Source organism: Lactuca serriola, chromosome 9 (assembly GCF_051521515.1).
Source record: "Lactuca serriola cultivar US96UC23 chromosome 9, Lser_US96UC23_V15, whole genome shotgun sequence".
Lineage (NCBI taxonomy): Eukaryota > Viridiplantae > Streptophyta > Magnoliopsida > Asterales > Asteraceae > Lactuca > Lactuca serriola.
Genome location: NC_136416.1, coordinates 94,515,513 through 94,531,660, shown reverse-complemented (window position 1 = coordinate 94,531,660; position 16,148 = coordinate 94,515,513). Strand labels below are relative to the sequence as shown.

General features: G+C 45.1%; 2 protein-coding genes across 2 annotated transcripts; both read left to right on the top strand.

Annotated features, from left to right (window-relative positions):
* Positions 1 to 6,487: 6,487 nt before the first annotated feature.
* Positions 6,488 to 6,910, top strand: LOC145075944 (putative mitochondrial protein AtMg00860). The gene has a single exon (XM_079022001.1). The coding sequence runs from the start codon at positions 6,488 to 6,490 to the stop codon at positions 6,908 to 6,910; it is 423 nt and encodes a 140-aa protein (XP_078878127.1).
* Positions 6,911 to 8,287: 1,377 nt separating this feature from the next.
* Positions 8,288 to 8,848, top strand: LOC145075943 (uncharacterized). The gene has a single exon (XM_079022000.1). The coding sequence runs from the start codon at positions 8,288 to 8,290 to the stop codon at positions 8,846 to 8,848; it is 561 nt and encodes a 186-aa protein (XP_078878126.1).
* Positions 8,849 to 16,148: the final 7,300 nt, after the last annotated feature.

Here is a 16,148-nt window from a genome sequence, read left to right as displayed (position 1 = left end):
TGTTCCTTGTAATACTCGCCCGCTCGCCGAGTCACCAGAGTGACTCATCGAGTTTCGAAGGTTCGCAGTCGAAGTTCTAAGGCCACTCGGCGAGTTTTCCACTTGCAACTCGACAAGTTCACACGCATCAATCAATTGGGAAAAACCATAACCGACTCGCCAAGTCTACGACAATCTTCATCGGACTCGCCGAGTTGTTAATCCAACTCGTCGAGTTCAGATCCATCTTCATATGACTCGTTGAGTCGCCCATGCGACTCGCCGAGTCCCTTCAGTCCTTTAACCATACAGACACTTTTTAAGCCATGCAAGGGCTCCAAATTACAGATTCAACATCTTTAGGCATGCTTATCATGTAAAGTTGCAAACTTTACGTGCATGCAAGGCTTTAAGGCCCTAAAATGAAAAAAATAAGCTTGCAATGAAGTCTCACACTTAAGGGAAGTCTCATATTAGGCAAGGCTGACAGCTTTATGGATCTGGAGGCCAAAGGAAGTCCAGATCTGAAGTTACAACTTCAAATCTTAGATCAAACACAAGAATCCTTTCTTAAAACCCATCTAAAAGAGATCTTAGATGAAAATGAGTCAAGGAAAATAGTCTAATACCTTCAAGAGGGTGTTCACTGATGTAGATCTTGAATCCTACGAGTTCTTGCTTCTACTTGCTTGTTTCCCCAAGTGTTTCCTCCACCAAAAATCCCTCCTCCAAGCTTGAATACACCAAAAGAACACACACACACACGATTTAGGGTTATAGGGATAAGAAGCTGTAAAGGGGAGGCTAGGGGAGGACAATGATCCTTTAAATAGGGTGAAATGCCCCCAAATTTAGGGTTTCATCTGCCAACTCCTACTCGTCGAGTCCCTTCTTGGACTCAGCGAGTAGATCACTAAAATACTTGGACCAACCCGCTACTACTCGACGAGTAGGGAGACCAACTCGTCGAGTAGACCCAAAAACCAAAAAGATTCATACATAAATAAATACATGAGAATCAGGGCATTACAGTTCTCCCCTACTTGAAGTAGACTTCGACCTCGAAGTCCGCTAGGGTAAATAACGCCGGGTAATGCTCTCGCATCTCCGCCTCCGACTCCCATGTCCACTCGGATCCCCTCCGATGTTCCCACTGCACTTTCACCAAAGGTATCTCCTTGTTCCGTAGAATTTTCTTCTTCCTTTTCAAAATGGCCACAGGCCTCTCCACATAATTCAGGCGCTCATCGACCTAAATATCATCCAATGATACTACTGTCTCCTGATCTATTATGCACTTCCGCAACTGCTAAACGTGGAATGTGTTGTGAATCCGGCTAAGCTCCTCCGGTAGCTCTATCCTGTAAGCCACCTTGCCAACCCTGGAAATGATCCTGAATGGCCCAATGTAACGGGGACTCAACTTTCCCCTCCTTCTGAAGCCGATCACACCCTTCCAGGGTGAGACCTTCAGAAGTACCATATCACCCACTTGTAATTCTAACTAAGATCGGCGTCTATCGGCATAGCTCTTCTGCCGACTCTAAGCGGTTTGCAATCGCTGCCTAATCTGCTGAATCTTCTCAGTAGTCTGCAAAACTACCTCCGTTCGTCCCATCACCCGGTTTCCAACCTAATCCCAACAAACCGGGGTGCGACATCTCCGCCCATATAATAACTCAAAAGGCGGGGCGCCAATGTTGTAATTATAGTTGTTGTTGTAAGCAAACTCTGCAAGAGGTAGATGGGAATCCCAACTCCCACTGAAATCAATGACACACGCCCTCAACATATCCTCGAGGGTCTCAATGGTCCGCTCGCTCTGACCGTCTGTCTGCAAATGAAACATTATGCTAAAGTGCAAGCGTGTGCTCAGTTCCTCGTGGAACTTCCGCCAGAAACGGGAGGTAAACCTGACATCCCAGTTTGAGACAATGGAGACCGGAATACCTTGGCGAGCAATGATCTCACGGACATATATGTCGGCCAACTTCTCGACCGAAGAACTCTCCCGTTTCGCCAAGAAATGAGCACTCTTGGTCAATCGATCCACGATGACCCATATAGCGTCGAACCCTTTCGCCGTCCTCGGCAGCTTTGTAATGAAGTTCATCGTGATTTGTTCCCATTTCCACATGGGAATCTCCAGAGGCTGCAGCTTACCATGCAGCCTCTGATGCTCGGCCTTGACCATCCTACAGGTCAAGCACCTCTCGACATACCAAGCGATTTCTCGCTTCATACATGGCAACCAGTAACTCAAACTCAGGTCTCGGAACATCTGTGTAGCCCCCGGATGTATACAGAAATGAGACATATGATCCTCCTCCATAACTATTTGTCTGACCCCACCAAACATCGAAACCCAAACTCGACCACATCGGGTCAATAATCCCCGACTATCCTGAACAAACCGATTACTTTCGCCCTTGATCCTTTCCAAATTCCAGTTCTCTGGTCACATGCCTTTGACCTGGGCATCTATGATCAAACTCACCAGCAGGGAATCCACCGTTATCCTCATACACCTTGTTGGGGTGGAAGACCCAGCTGACTTGCGGCTTAAAGCGTCCGCAACCACATTCTCCTTACTAGGGTGGTAAAGGATCTCACAATCGTAGTCCTTGACTACATCCAGCCACCTCCGCTGCCTCATGTTCAGATTTGGCTCATCCATGATGTGTCTCAAACTCTTGTGATTCGTATATATAGTACAGCAGACCCCATATAGCTAATTCGTCCAAATCTTGAGAGCAAATACTACCACTCCTAACTCCAGATTATGCGTAGGGTATCTCGGCTCATACGGCTTCAGCTGCCGCGGTGCATAGGCTGTCACTCATCCTCTCTGCATGAGGACTGATGACGTGCCTAAGCCGGCACGGAAGAGTCACGCCTGGCCGAGAGACCTGGTGCCCTGGCCGAGCCAAGAGAAGCGGGGTTAGCGCCCGCTAACGCCGCTAAGAGCAGGGCGCCCTAATGAAAGGCTCGCACCCGCCAGAGACGCTCCCGACGTCAAGACAAAGGATACGGTCAAGCGACAAGGCAAAGGTTCAGAGCGTTTCCTCGGCCAATGACAGTACTCTGACAGAAAGAGGTGCACAACCCTCCAATCAGCGCCTCTGACCTTGTCCCCTAAAAGAGATCTTGTCCTGTACGGACGAGCAGGGTCGCTAAGTATAAAAGGGCGCGCTCAGGAGCCCTAAAGGTAAGCAAGCTTCTCAAAGCAGTCTCCACTAGAAGCACCTCAAACTCCATCTAACTTGATTGTCGGAGCATTCATCCGGGAGCACACTCCCGGGAAACGGCTGACGATTGTTCTTTCTTGTGATCTTGCAGATACCTTCTAGCGTCATACCGGAGAACGGGCAGAAGCTGCAAGCTAAGGTCGCATCATTTGACGCCATCCGTTTTGTGTGACGAAGAACGAAACTAAAACCACCATTCAACAAAATGAAGGGCGTCTGACGGCGCTGACGGAGTTGAAGGAGTCCAGAACAGCCACATATGCTCCATGACACCGTTGGGTAACATACTGCCGCCCATAACGGCCACCAAAGAACTCATCGGGGAGGGAAGCTCTATGCTAACTGCAGTACCTACGACAAGCCAACAGTTAGCTTAACCACCTCCTCCATCGTCAAAAACAAACAGGGGGGCCACCATTCAACCACCACCCCAACAACTGTGGCCAACTATGGGGACGGTACCATTAGCCACACCTTTTCCGACGCCGTTGACATTTCAACCAACGGCGACACAATTCTCAGTAAACCAAACGTCACCATTCTTTACCCCGATGTTACAGCACCAGCTTCCCTTTTTCCCAGCAACAATGGCAATAAGCCAAACACCAAACACCTAACCGTCATTCCACGTACCAACAGAGAGACAGGTATGGACGAGCACACCTCCGGTGCTCCCACCGCTCGTACAAACCATGATAACACCCCCATCGGTTTCCTACCCTACGACAGGCACATGGGGCGAACCTATAGTGACCACCAACACAAGTCGGTAGCAACCTACATCAACGCAACCTCCAAACCAACCTCAACTCATGCATCTGGGATTCGCACTGCAGCTGCCGTTCCAGCAACAAGCCTTCTGTGGCCCTAACCCAGGGTACCTGGCATTCTATTGTCATCTCGGGGCGCAGTCGTATAACACGCCCCGCCAGTAAAATGTGCAAGGCTCGCTAGCCATCCCCAATGAGGATTGCCTATCGTGGAGTGTCACATCTCCGTTCACTCGGGAACTGCTGGATTACGAAATCCCAAATACAGCGAAACTCCCCAACTTGAAAACTTACAATGGTACTACCGATCCAAATAGTCACATTGATACATATGAGTGGACGGTGACGTCACTAAAGTTGGACGAGCGTTTCTGGTGCACATATTTCCCAACAACTCTCAATGGAAATACAGGCACGCGGTTCAAGACGCTACGACCAGGTAGCATTTACAACTTTGGCCAACTCAAGTATCTGTTCCTCATGAACTTCAAGCAACTGCGAAAGTATACATGCGATTTCCACTCCATCATCGGATGCAAGCAAAAGGAAGTGGAAAGCGTAAGAGAATACTTCACAAGGTTTACGAACACCACATTAGACGTGTCGGGTCATGACGAGGGTCTTATAGTAGGAGCTTTCACATGGGGACTCCTGCCAGGTCCTTTGTCACAGAAACTCATGGGCAAAAAACCACAAACAAGAGCCGACTTAAAGGAAAGGGTGAAAAGATATCTAAAACAAGAGGAAGGCGAAGCAGCAAAACATGCATATTTAAACGCTATGACAATCAATCGCTATAGCCCAACCCACATAGAAACGCCGGGGGGAAGCAGACACTTTGGACTAGGGAAGAGACCGCTGGGTCGCTTCAGGCCATTCGCTAAAGACGACAGACGGGGCCGTAGACCAGATGTATATGTGGTTGCAAGTAAGTAGCAAGTAAAGGCACCAAAAGGACAGTGCTGTGAATACCACAAAAGTAAAACATATGATACCACCAACTACTTAGTTCTTAAGAAAGAAATGGACGAGAAAAAACTCAAAGGGGATCTTGTGGAGATAGCACGCAGCCTACGCGCCAAATTCGACGCAGAAAATGCCAAAGAAGCTCCGATAGAGGGTACTCAACCCAAAGAAATATTCATGATACGAGACAAGAGGGGAAGATAAGAGGGAACTGCCCGCCAGGAGAGCCCCGCGGCCACGACACAAGCGCTCACATTCTTGGCACAGGATCCCAGGTCGGAAGGCTGGACAGGTGATAACCCACTCATAATCCAAGCCTCTATTAAGGACGTGGTCATACACAGACACATCGACACAGGCAGCTCAGCAGACATCATCTACGAGCATTGTTTCCGTCTCCTCTCAGATAGGTGGAAGGACGGTCTGAGACCTAAAACGGGAAGGTTGGTCGGATTCACAAGACACAGCCTATGGCCGCTAGGCATGATCCTCCCACCCCCCTTACACTGACTAGTCATGAGAAACAACGAAGGAAAACAGTTTTGGTCAATTTCATTGTAATTCGACACTCAGCAGAACATAACATCATTTTGGGAAGGAAAGATCTACTTAAGTTAGGAGCAATAGTGTCAACAATGCATGGGATAGTGATGTTCAACACTAGCGAAGGCCGGGCTACAATCGTGGCCACACCACCAAGACAACTGCAATGATTTACGATCATGCAACCAGCCGAAATGACAAGGGAAACCAAAAAGGCACGGGGCGAATCGGAAGACGAGAAAGAGGTGGTCAACGAAGAACACCCCGATCAGACGATCAGCATGGCCGCAACCTACCAGGGCACACCAGACGGGCGCTCGTCGACCTCCTCAGACGATACATACGCTTATTTGCATGGGCTCCCACAGACATGGTTGGCGTAGACCGGAAAATCATAGAACACAAACTCATGATTAAACCGGGTACAAAGGAAGTTAAGCAGAAAAAGAGGGTTCAAGGAGGAGATTGTAATAGGGCGATCAATGCGAAGGTGGCTAAACTGAAAAAGGTGGGGATCTTGAGAGAATCAGTTTTCCCAACTTGGATAGACAATCTCGTCATGGAACGAAACATGATGGGTCATGGCGCATGTGCATCGACTTCTCTGATCTTAACAAAGCGTGCCCTAAGGATTGCTATCCCTTACCAGAAATTGATTAGAAAGTAGAGTTGTTATAAGGTTTCAAATTAAAGTGCTTCCTGGATGCGTATAAAGGTTATCATCAGATCCTGATGAATAAGGATGACGAGGAAAAAACGACTTTCTACACAGACCATGGTATATTTTGCTACACCAAAATGTCGTTCGGATTAAAAAAAAATGCAGGGGCAACATATCAATGTTTGGTCAACTCCATGCTCTCAAACCAAATTGGGAGAAATATCGAAGTGTACATCGACGATATGGTCATTAAAAGTGAGGATAAGGCAAGGATGTTACAGGATGTCGAAGAGACTTTTAGAACGTTGTAGAAAGCAAAGATGAAGCTAAACCTGAGCAAGTGCACCTTTGGAGTAGAAGAAGGCCAGTTCCTAGGATCGTATGTTACCAGACAAGGCATCCAACCCAGCCCAACAAAGGTAGACGAGTTCATGGAAAATCCACCACCAAGCACTCTAAGGGATGCGCAAGGCCTGAATGGGAAAATCACAGCGCTCAGCAGGTTCATCTCGAAGTTAGCCGACAAAGCTATGCCACTATTCAACACACTAAAGGGCTGTATCGAGAAAAGTAATTTCCAGTGGACATCAGCAGCAAAGGTAGCACTCCAAGGCATCAAGGAAGCCTTACACAAACTGCCCATGCTAGCTAGCCCCATTCCGGGTGAGATATTGCAGGTTTACCTCTCAACTTCAACCGAAGCCATATCCTCCATACTAGTTGTGGAAAGAGAAGGGGAATAGAAGCCAATGTACTTCGTTAGCCGGGCGTTACAAGGCCCTGAGCTTAACTATACCACCTTGGAAAAGCTGGTGCTAGGGCTTATTTATGCTGCAAGATGGTTAAGACGATACTTTCAGGCACACCAAATAGAGGTCCTGATGAATTTCCCGATAAAACAAATCTTATTCAAGCCCGAAACGTCAGGCAGACTTGCAAAATGGGCGATTGAGTTGGGTGAACATGATATTAGTTACCGGCCAAGGACGAGCATCAAGGGGCAGGTATTAGCAGATTTCCTACTCGAAATTCCAGGAGAAGGAGATGTAGCCAAAGAAGGAATCATGGCGGTAAAAGAAATCCCAGAGGAAAGTCAAATATGGACGTTGTACACCGATGGAGCATCCAGCAGGGAGGGCTCAGGAGCTAGTCTAATCTTAACCAGCCCAGAGGGAAAAGATATTACGTATGCCCTCCGTTTCGACTTCCACACCTCAAATAATGAGGCGGAGTATTAGGCACTACTTGCTGGCCTACGCCTGGCCAAACAAATAGGGGCGGAGGCTGTAGCAGTGCTGACAGACTCAAGACTGGCTGCCAATCAGGTTAATGGAAGTTTCGAGACAAGAGACAATAGAATGGAGAGATATGTTAAGACAGTGCAACAACTTACCAAATCCTTCAAGGAGTCCACAATCAAGCAGATCCCAAGGAGTGAGAACAGGAGGGCAGACGCCCTAAGCAAATTGGCGTCGACATGCTTTGATCACTTATCAAAGAAGGTTTTGGTCGAAGTACTTAAGTAAAGAAGTATAGAGGAATGGCAGGTAAGCACACTCACGATAGTGGGACCCATGTGGATGACTCTGCTGATAGACTACTTACAACAAGGCATCCTTCCTGATAGGCATGACGAAGCCAGAAGAATACGCATAAAGGCACCTTCATATGCAATAATCAATGGGGAGTTGTATTGGAAGGGGTTCAAAACCCTGTGGCTAAGATGCGTAGATGAAGCCAAAGGGAAAGAGGCATTGCGGGAAGCACACGCGAACCAAGCAAGCGCACACGAGGGCGCGCGAGCCTTAATAGGAAAGGTGCTTCGGATGGGGATCTACTGGCCCACCGCGTACTAAGACGCAGCAGAGCTAACAAAATTGTGTGGAGAATTCCAAATGTTTTCCTCGGTACAAGAGAATCCACCTACGCCCTTATCCAATATATCCAACCCATGGCCATTCTATAAATGGGGAATACACATTGTGGGACCATTCCCAGAAGTACTAGGGAGGTTAAAATATATGGTCGTGGCGGTGGATTATTTTACAAAATGGATTGAAGCGGAGCTGTTGGCATGCATAATAGGAAGGCACATGATTTAGTTTTTTTGGAAGAACATCATGACTAGGTTTGGCACGCCTAAAACGTTGATAAGTGACAATGGGCTCGAATTTGCTGAAAACCCGTTCAAGGAGTGGTGCGCCAACAAGGGGATCAATCAACAATTCACGTCAGCGGCACATCCACAAGAAAATCGACAGATAGAAGTATCCAATAGAACCATTGTGAATGGGATTAAGAAGCGGATAGGGAAGGCCAAAGGAAATTTGGCCGAAGAGATACCAACGGTGCTATGGTCATATAGGACCACCCCATGGACAAGCACCCGGGAAACACCATTTAGTTTGACATATGGAGTGGAGGCAATGCTTCTTGCGGAGGTGATGATAGGCACGTTAAGGACAAGCCATACTGATGAAGAAGCCAACTCTCAGGACCTGAGGTTGAATCTAGATATCCTTAAGGAAAGGCGAGAGAAGGCAACCATACGCCAGGTAGTGTACAAATGTGCAACAAAAAGATATTACAACCAAAGAGTTAAGGAAAAAGCTAAGAAAGAACGAGGCAAGTCGGGCCCAGCCTCAGGGCAAACTGGGACCCATATGGGAAGGCCCATATAGGGTTGTCGAAGCAAACCAGAATGGGGCGTACACCTTGGAAACAATGGAAGGAAGACAAATTCCAAGAACGTGGAACGCAAGGAACTTGAGGAAATTCTACTTCTAGAAGAAAGCCCCCACAAGAGAACAGTAAAGCCAGGGTGTTCCACCAAGCGAGTGCCGGTGGATAGATCAAGCGTCAAAGTGCAAGAAACCAAGATCAAGACTTGAATGCTTGAGCACCTTACAGAGGAAAGGTTCTGTTACTCGATGTGTTTAAATCCTTGTACTTATCATACAAATCTAAGCAGTGAAAATGTTGAAAACTGTACTTAGTGTATTGAACTTTTAATTTTATGATTGACGCATGTAATGCTCAGTGCATCAAGTCCTAAATTTTTGGCGTATTAAACTATAATGCTTAGTGCATTCAATATTAATACTTAGTGTATTAAATACTCAATGTATTAAATTCCATGATCGGCGTACAAGGCCCAGTGCATTTAGCCTTAATACTTAGTGTATTAAACCTTATGATCAACCCATACGAGGCTCATCGCACCGGCTTATGCAGACGCTTAATGCGTCGAACTATCAATACATAACCCTTATACTCAACATAAGGTCGAACGCTTAGTGCGTGGTCCTGTGGCAGTAATAAATATAACAACTAACAACATATAGAGCAATGAACGCATAACGATCATATAGCATAAACCATCAAATGTCACACAGGGATAACATCACCAGCAAAGTAAAGCCAAAAGCAACCATACATGGAAGTCCAAGACATAAACATCAAACAAAGCAACAAACACATAAAATTTTTGACACCCCATAGGGGTAGCACACGAAATCTACACATCTCCAATCACATCATCACCGCCATCATCTTTATCGCCATTCCCCTCAATGTTAACATCGCCACCTCCAAGCCCAACAACATCTCCCATACCTCCAGCGTTCTCAGAAACAATATCCTCAACACAACCTTGCTCATGAATGACAGTTATGTCATTCCCATCACCCTCATCACCCAAACAAGCGTCGGCATCCAAATGACTGTCCGCGCTACCTCCACCACCACCTTCAATAACGACATCCTCACCACCAACAACAGTGTTGTTACCATGACCAACCTCATCATTGGCACCCGCCACATCTTCAGGAGTACCATCGGAACTAGAAAAAGCGCCAAGATCACGAACTCCCTGCATGTCCAATTCACCTAATCCCAACAATGAAGCATGATCCATACTAGAAAATGACGAGAGAGCCTCGTTAACACTAGTAATAGGGCCAGTAGCGGGGGTATCAACAAGACCTTGGTGACCAACATTGACCAGAGCATTACGTACAGACTCCGCCCTAACAACAAAGGCGGCGTGACGGATGAGACTCACCGCCCCCATAAACTCCGGATGCTCGATCAGCTTATCCACGAATCGTACAGGCCCCACCTGTAACAACCAGTTCAGATCACGCTGCACAACGTTCATATTTGATTGCAGATCAGCAACTACCTGATCACGATCAGTTGCATCACGTTCAAGACTTTGGACTTGAATCATTAAACCCTCGTTAACCTGAGAGAGAGAGAGAGAGAGAGAGAATCAACTTTTACTTCCAAACCAGACCTGATCTCCTCCATGGAAGCTTTCTCAGAGGCAAGAAGGTGGTACATCCGCTCCGAACACTGAAGGTCACCGTTAATTTCTGAAATACGGCGCTCCAACTCAATAACACGAGCCCCACAGCAGGCATGTGCCGTTTCCACTTCGATAAACATCTATATACGCCATGATCCGGCAATAAGATAAAACATGGCTTGTGCGGCAGCGTAGTTCATGTTATGGAAAAGGGCAGGACTACCCATAGCTTCCATATCAGTAGCGGCAGCCGGGAAAACTCCAAAGCATTAGCACGAACAGAAAGGCGAGACTCGTTGTGAAGATTCCAAGGGGGGATAAAAGGAGAAGGTCCTGAAGAACCCTCACCCAAGGTCTTGATGGGAGAAACAGGGGTTGGATCTGGATCACGAAGGTCCTTTGAAGGAGAAGGATTGACAGAAGCAAAAGGAATGACCAGATCCAGATCCACTTCCCGATACTCCAACTTACCCCTGTAGCGCTTTCGAAGCACCTTATCCATAGACAAGGGATACTCGTTGCCTGGAAATTTTAAGGCATCAAGGAGAGAGTCAGGAGGGGAAAATCTTTAAATAGTAAAACCCTAACACTAATGAACAAAGGAAAAAAACAGGCACTTACCATCCACGACGAAGAAAAAAATCGCCATTTTATTGCGAAGCCTCCAAGACGAGCTCATTCCTACGCTGAAGAGAAGGGCCTCAGAATAATCCTCGGGAGATACCTGGACATTCTTGAGGAAATCGGCCACGCCCTGATTATGGAGAAAGAGCTTGGGAGTAGTATCAGCAAAAGTATTATCACGGTAGCGTCTGCTACCCACCAAACCCTGGTTGACCCAAAACCACTTGTCTTGGCAGTTTTTGGGCGTTCAGCCGTCAGGCACTAGAGTATGTCCTCCCCGTTGAACAAAAATCGTGTATTTGTCGCCGGTGCAGCAAAAGCAGAAGAAATACTTAAACAAGAAGTAATCAAGAAGGTAACCGTTAGCCTGACAAATCATCTCAAAAGCAACAACCTTGTTCACATCATTTGGTGTTAGCATTTGAATGCTACAACCATCCCTCTGAAGGACCTCCTCCTGGAAATCAATTAAGGGGAGACGAAGACCAACATCTAGAGTTTTTTTGGTATATCCCGACTTTTCCGGGAGGGGGAAAGGATAGAAGAACCTGGTGAAGGAAATTCCACACCATCGAGAGAAGTGAGACCATAAGTGGTTTCAAGATACAGATACTCAGAAGCAGAGGGCACAATGCCTGGGGGACTCACCATGGAAGGAAAGAAAAAGAAAATGGAGGTGAAGAAGAAGAATAGAAAAGAAAAGGAAACGTAGATAAGGAGGTATGATAAACACTCTTATAAGAAAACGGAAAGGGCAGGATGTTCAAAATGTTTGACATGATGATGTAACCGCTGCCCATCATGAGCGGTCACGTCGCTAATAAAACCGGAACGGGGAGCGAACAGGGAAACAAAACGTGTAAGGCAATCAAGCCCAGAACGCCGTATATAGCAGTACAACGCTACGACTACTAGAGTGGGGGACTTGATGACGTGCCTAAGCAGGAACGGAAGAGTCACGCCTGGCCGATAGACCTGGCGCCCTGGCCGAGCCAAGAGAAGTGAGCTCAGCACCCGCCAACGCCCCTAAGAGCAGGGCGCCCCAGTGAAAGGCTTGCGCCCGCCAGAGACACTCCCGGCATCAAGACAAAGGATACGGTCATGCGACAAGGAAAAGGTTCAGAGCATTACCGCCGGAGCCAATGGCAGTACTCCGACAGAAAGAGGCGCACAACCATCCAATCAACACCTCTGACCTTGTCCCCTGAAAGCGATCTTGTCCTGTACGGACGAGCAGGGTCGCTAAGTATAAAAGGGCGCGCTCAGGATCCCTAAAGGTAAGCAATCTTCTCAAAGCAGTCTCCACTAAAAGCACTTCAAACTCCATCTAACTTGACCGTCGGAGCGTTCTTCCGGGAGCACTCTCCCGGGAAATGGCTGACGGCTGTTCTTTCTTGTGACCTTGTAGATACCTTCTAGCATCATACCGGAGAATAGGCAGAAGCTGCAAGCTAAGGTCATATCAAGGACCGCCCCCAAGCCTGTGATGGATGCATCACAGAATACCACAAAATCCTTTACTCCCTCGGGGAGTGTCAAAACTGGAGCCTCACACAAACACAACCGGAGGGTCTCAAACGCCCTCTGCTGCTTGGGGCCCCACCGGAAATCCACCCCTTTCCTCATTAGACGAGTGAGGGGTACTGCAATCTTGGAGAAGTCTCGAATGAATCTCCGGTAATACCCTGCTAACCCCAGAAAACTCCCAATATCCGAAGGAGACCATGGCACCTCCCACTACATAACTGACTTGATTTTAGCCGGATCGACCAAAATCTCCTCTTGGTTAATGAGATGCCCGAGGAACTGGACCTCTCGTAACCAAAACTCATACTTTGAGAAATTGGCATACAGTCGTTCTCGTCTCAGAACTTCCAACAACTCTCCTAGGTGCTCCTCGTGCTGCTCTCGGGTCTTGGAAAACACCAAGATATCATCTAAGAACATGATGACTGAGCGATCAAGCATCAGTCTGCAGACCTAATTCATCAGGTCCATGAATACTACCGACGCGTTGGTGAGCCCAAACGGCATCACCACGAACTCATAGTGACCATAACGAGTCCGAAACACGGTCTTCTCCATGTCCTCCTCTCTAACCCAGACCTAATGATACCCCGATGTCAAGTCAATCTTGGAGAACCAAGATGTACCCTGTAACTGATCAAAGAGGTATTCTATCCTCGGGAGTGGATAATGGTTCTTCATCGTCAACTTGTTCAACTCCTTATAGTCAATGCACATTCGGTGCGATCCATCATTCTTCCTGACAAAGAGGATCGGTGCTCCCCATGGGGAACTACTAGGTCGAATGAACTGCTTACCCAACAGTTCCTGCAGTTGTGAAGACAACTCTTGCATGTCGGGTGGTGCCAAACGGTATGACGCCTTGGCAATAGGAGCCGCACCCAGCACCAGGTCGATCTGGAACTCGATCTGCCTCTCTAGATGTATCCCTGGAAACTCCTCCGGAAACACTTCGGCAAACTCCCTAACCACTTGAACCTCTGAAACCGAGATCTGGTCTCCAACACGCATATCCACCACGTACGTTAGGTAGCCCACACACCCGTGCTGAATATATTGTCGAGCTCTGGCGGCTGAACAGAACTCTGACCCCGCTCTGGTGCCCTCGCCATATACAGTCAGTTCTCCCCCACTTGGGGTTCAAACTACCACTCGCTGGCCCTCGCAATCTATCATGGCACCAAATCGACTAAGCCAATCCATACCCACAAGCACGCATACTTCCCCCATGGGGATCGGAATCAAATCTATCGGAAAGGCCACTCCGAAGATCTCCAACTAGCATCCACGGTAGACCTAAGAAGCATAAACTCCATGTTCATTGGCGATAGAAACTCGTCCAAGGAAAGGCCACTCCGAAGATCTCCAACTAACATACTTATGAGCTTAGATACCTAATCCAACATTTTACCGCTAATTGTGGTTGTTGCATTATTATCCATTATCGTCCGAAGAAGATTGGGTGTCATCTTTGCTCTATAAAATATCTTTTACTACTTAGAGATGTTAAATCTCTCTCAAATGGGTGCTTTAACACTCTCAAGATATATTAGCAAAGTGTTTTCTCTTTTTTTTTTTATTTTTTTTTATTTTTAAGTAAATTTTGTTTTATAAATAAGAAGTTCATGGTGTTATTAAAGTATATTTTGGGATATTGTTTTAATTATAGTATAGGGATGGAGATAGGAAGAAACTGTAGAGTGAATGAGAGCGGGGAGAATGGGGCAGATAGGAGGAGAGGATAATGGAATATGTATATGAAGAGGTGGAGGGGAGAGAAGGAGAGAGAGGAAGGGAGCATGAGCAGAGTAAGAGAGAGATAAATAGATAAAGGGAAGGGGGTGAAGAGAGGAAGGCAAGAGACGAGATAAAGCGAAGGTCGGAAGGCAGAGAGCAATAGAGATTGTTAAAATGTAATGCCTTCTGAAGACTTTTTTTTTCAAATTCAACTACTAGTTTTGGAGGGTTGCAAACATGCACTAATATATCGAGAATATCGTATGGTTGTTGTTGATGCATTTTACTACTAATTGAGTAATTATGGATACCGTTTTATTAAATTAGGTTCTTTCGATGTCCAAAGAAGATCAGATGTCATCATTAGTCCATCAAATACCTTGTACTACTCGGAGATGTTAAATCTCTCTAAAATGGACTCCTTAAACACCATCAAGGTATGTTGATTAGGGATATGGGGTGACATGGTGTTTAAAAATATTGAATTCTAAAAATCCATTTTAGAATTATCCAATAATTCGGGTATTTCTGTTTTTGAATTTCAATAATAAAATATAGAATTTTTGGTTATTCATATTATTTGAAAATATATAATAAAATGTACAATTGAAGGATAATCAGATTAGTTTTGGTAATTAAGAGCCTAAAAGTAGGGGCAACATGGGCTTTGGGATATGTAGAAAATCTAACTGGTGTAATAGATTTATTTGCTTCAACCAAAATAACACCATGTTTATGTGTTTACTGAATATTTTCGATCTTATTGATGAAATGATGAAAGAAAGAAAGAAGACATTCTTGAAGGAACGAATATGTTTTCTCTTTTTTTTTTTTTTTTTTTTTTTTTTTAATTTTTAAGTAAATTTTGTTCTATACATAAAAAGTTCATGATGTTATCGAAGTATATTTTGAGATATTGTTTTAACTACAAATACAAACAAAAAAAGATGTTATATGTCTTATCTTTCACGTGTTTAGAGAGGAATAAGGATGGAACGATGTGGGAGAGAAAGAGGGGGAAAAGGAGAAGGAGAAGAGATGGAGAGAGAAAGAGAAAGAGATGGGAGAGAGAGAGAGAGAGACTGTCAAAGTTTAATGCCTTCTGGAGTCTTTTTTTTTTCAAAGTTCGTTGCTATTTTGAGGGGTAGCAAATGTGCATTGATATATCAAGAGTATCATGTGGTTGTTGCTGATACATTTTACTGCTAATTGTTCTTGCTGCATTATTATTCGTTGTTGTCAAAAGAAGATCGAGTGTCATCTTTACTCTATAAAATATCTTTTACTACTTAGAGATGTTAAATCTCTTTCAAATGGACTACTTTAACACTCTCATGGTATATTAGAAAAATGTTTTCATTATATCCGTTTGTGTCTACTATTACAATAGAATGTGGCAGATGCTTATTAATTGTACATATATATACTATTGTTTGCGTACAACTCCTTTGGAGACACTACATTACTCTTAGATATTATAACACCATATTGTGTAAATATTCATATAGTTATAATAAAAACAATAATGTAGTCATATTTTTTAACCGTAACAAGATATTACTTAATCAACAATTAAATGGAAGTTGTTAATATATATATATATATATATATATATATATATATATATATATATATATATATATATATATATATATATATATATATATATTCGAAAAACAATATAACAAAAATATTATTAATGAAATTATTAACTGAAAAATATGATATTTAAAGTAGGTATAATAGACTAAGGTATAATATACAAAGGTATATATAATGACTTA

Bases quoted from the DNA above. Each gene is read 5' to 3' on its own strand.
- LOC145075943 (XM_079022000.1), top strand. From the start codon at position 8,288: ATGACTAGGTTTGGCACGCCTAAAACGTTGATAAGTGACAATGGGCTC.
- LOC145075944 (XM_079022001.1), top strand. From the start codon at position 6,488: ATGAAGCTAAACCTGAGCAAGTGCACCTTTGGAGTAGAAGAAGGCCAG.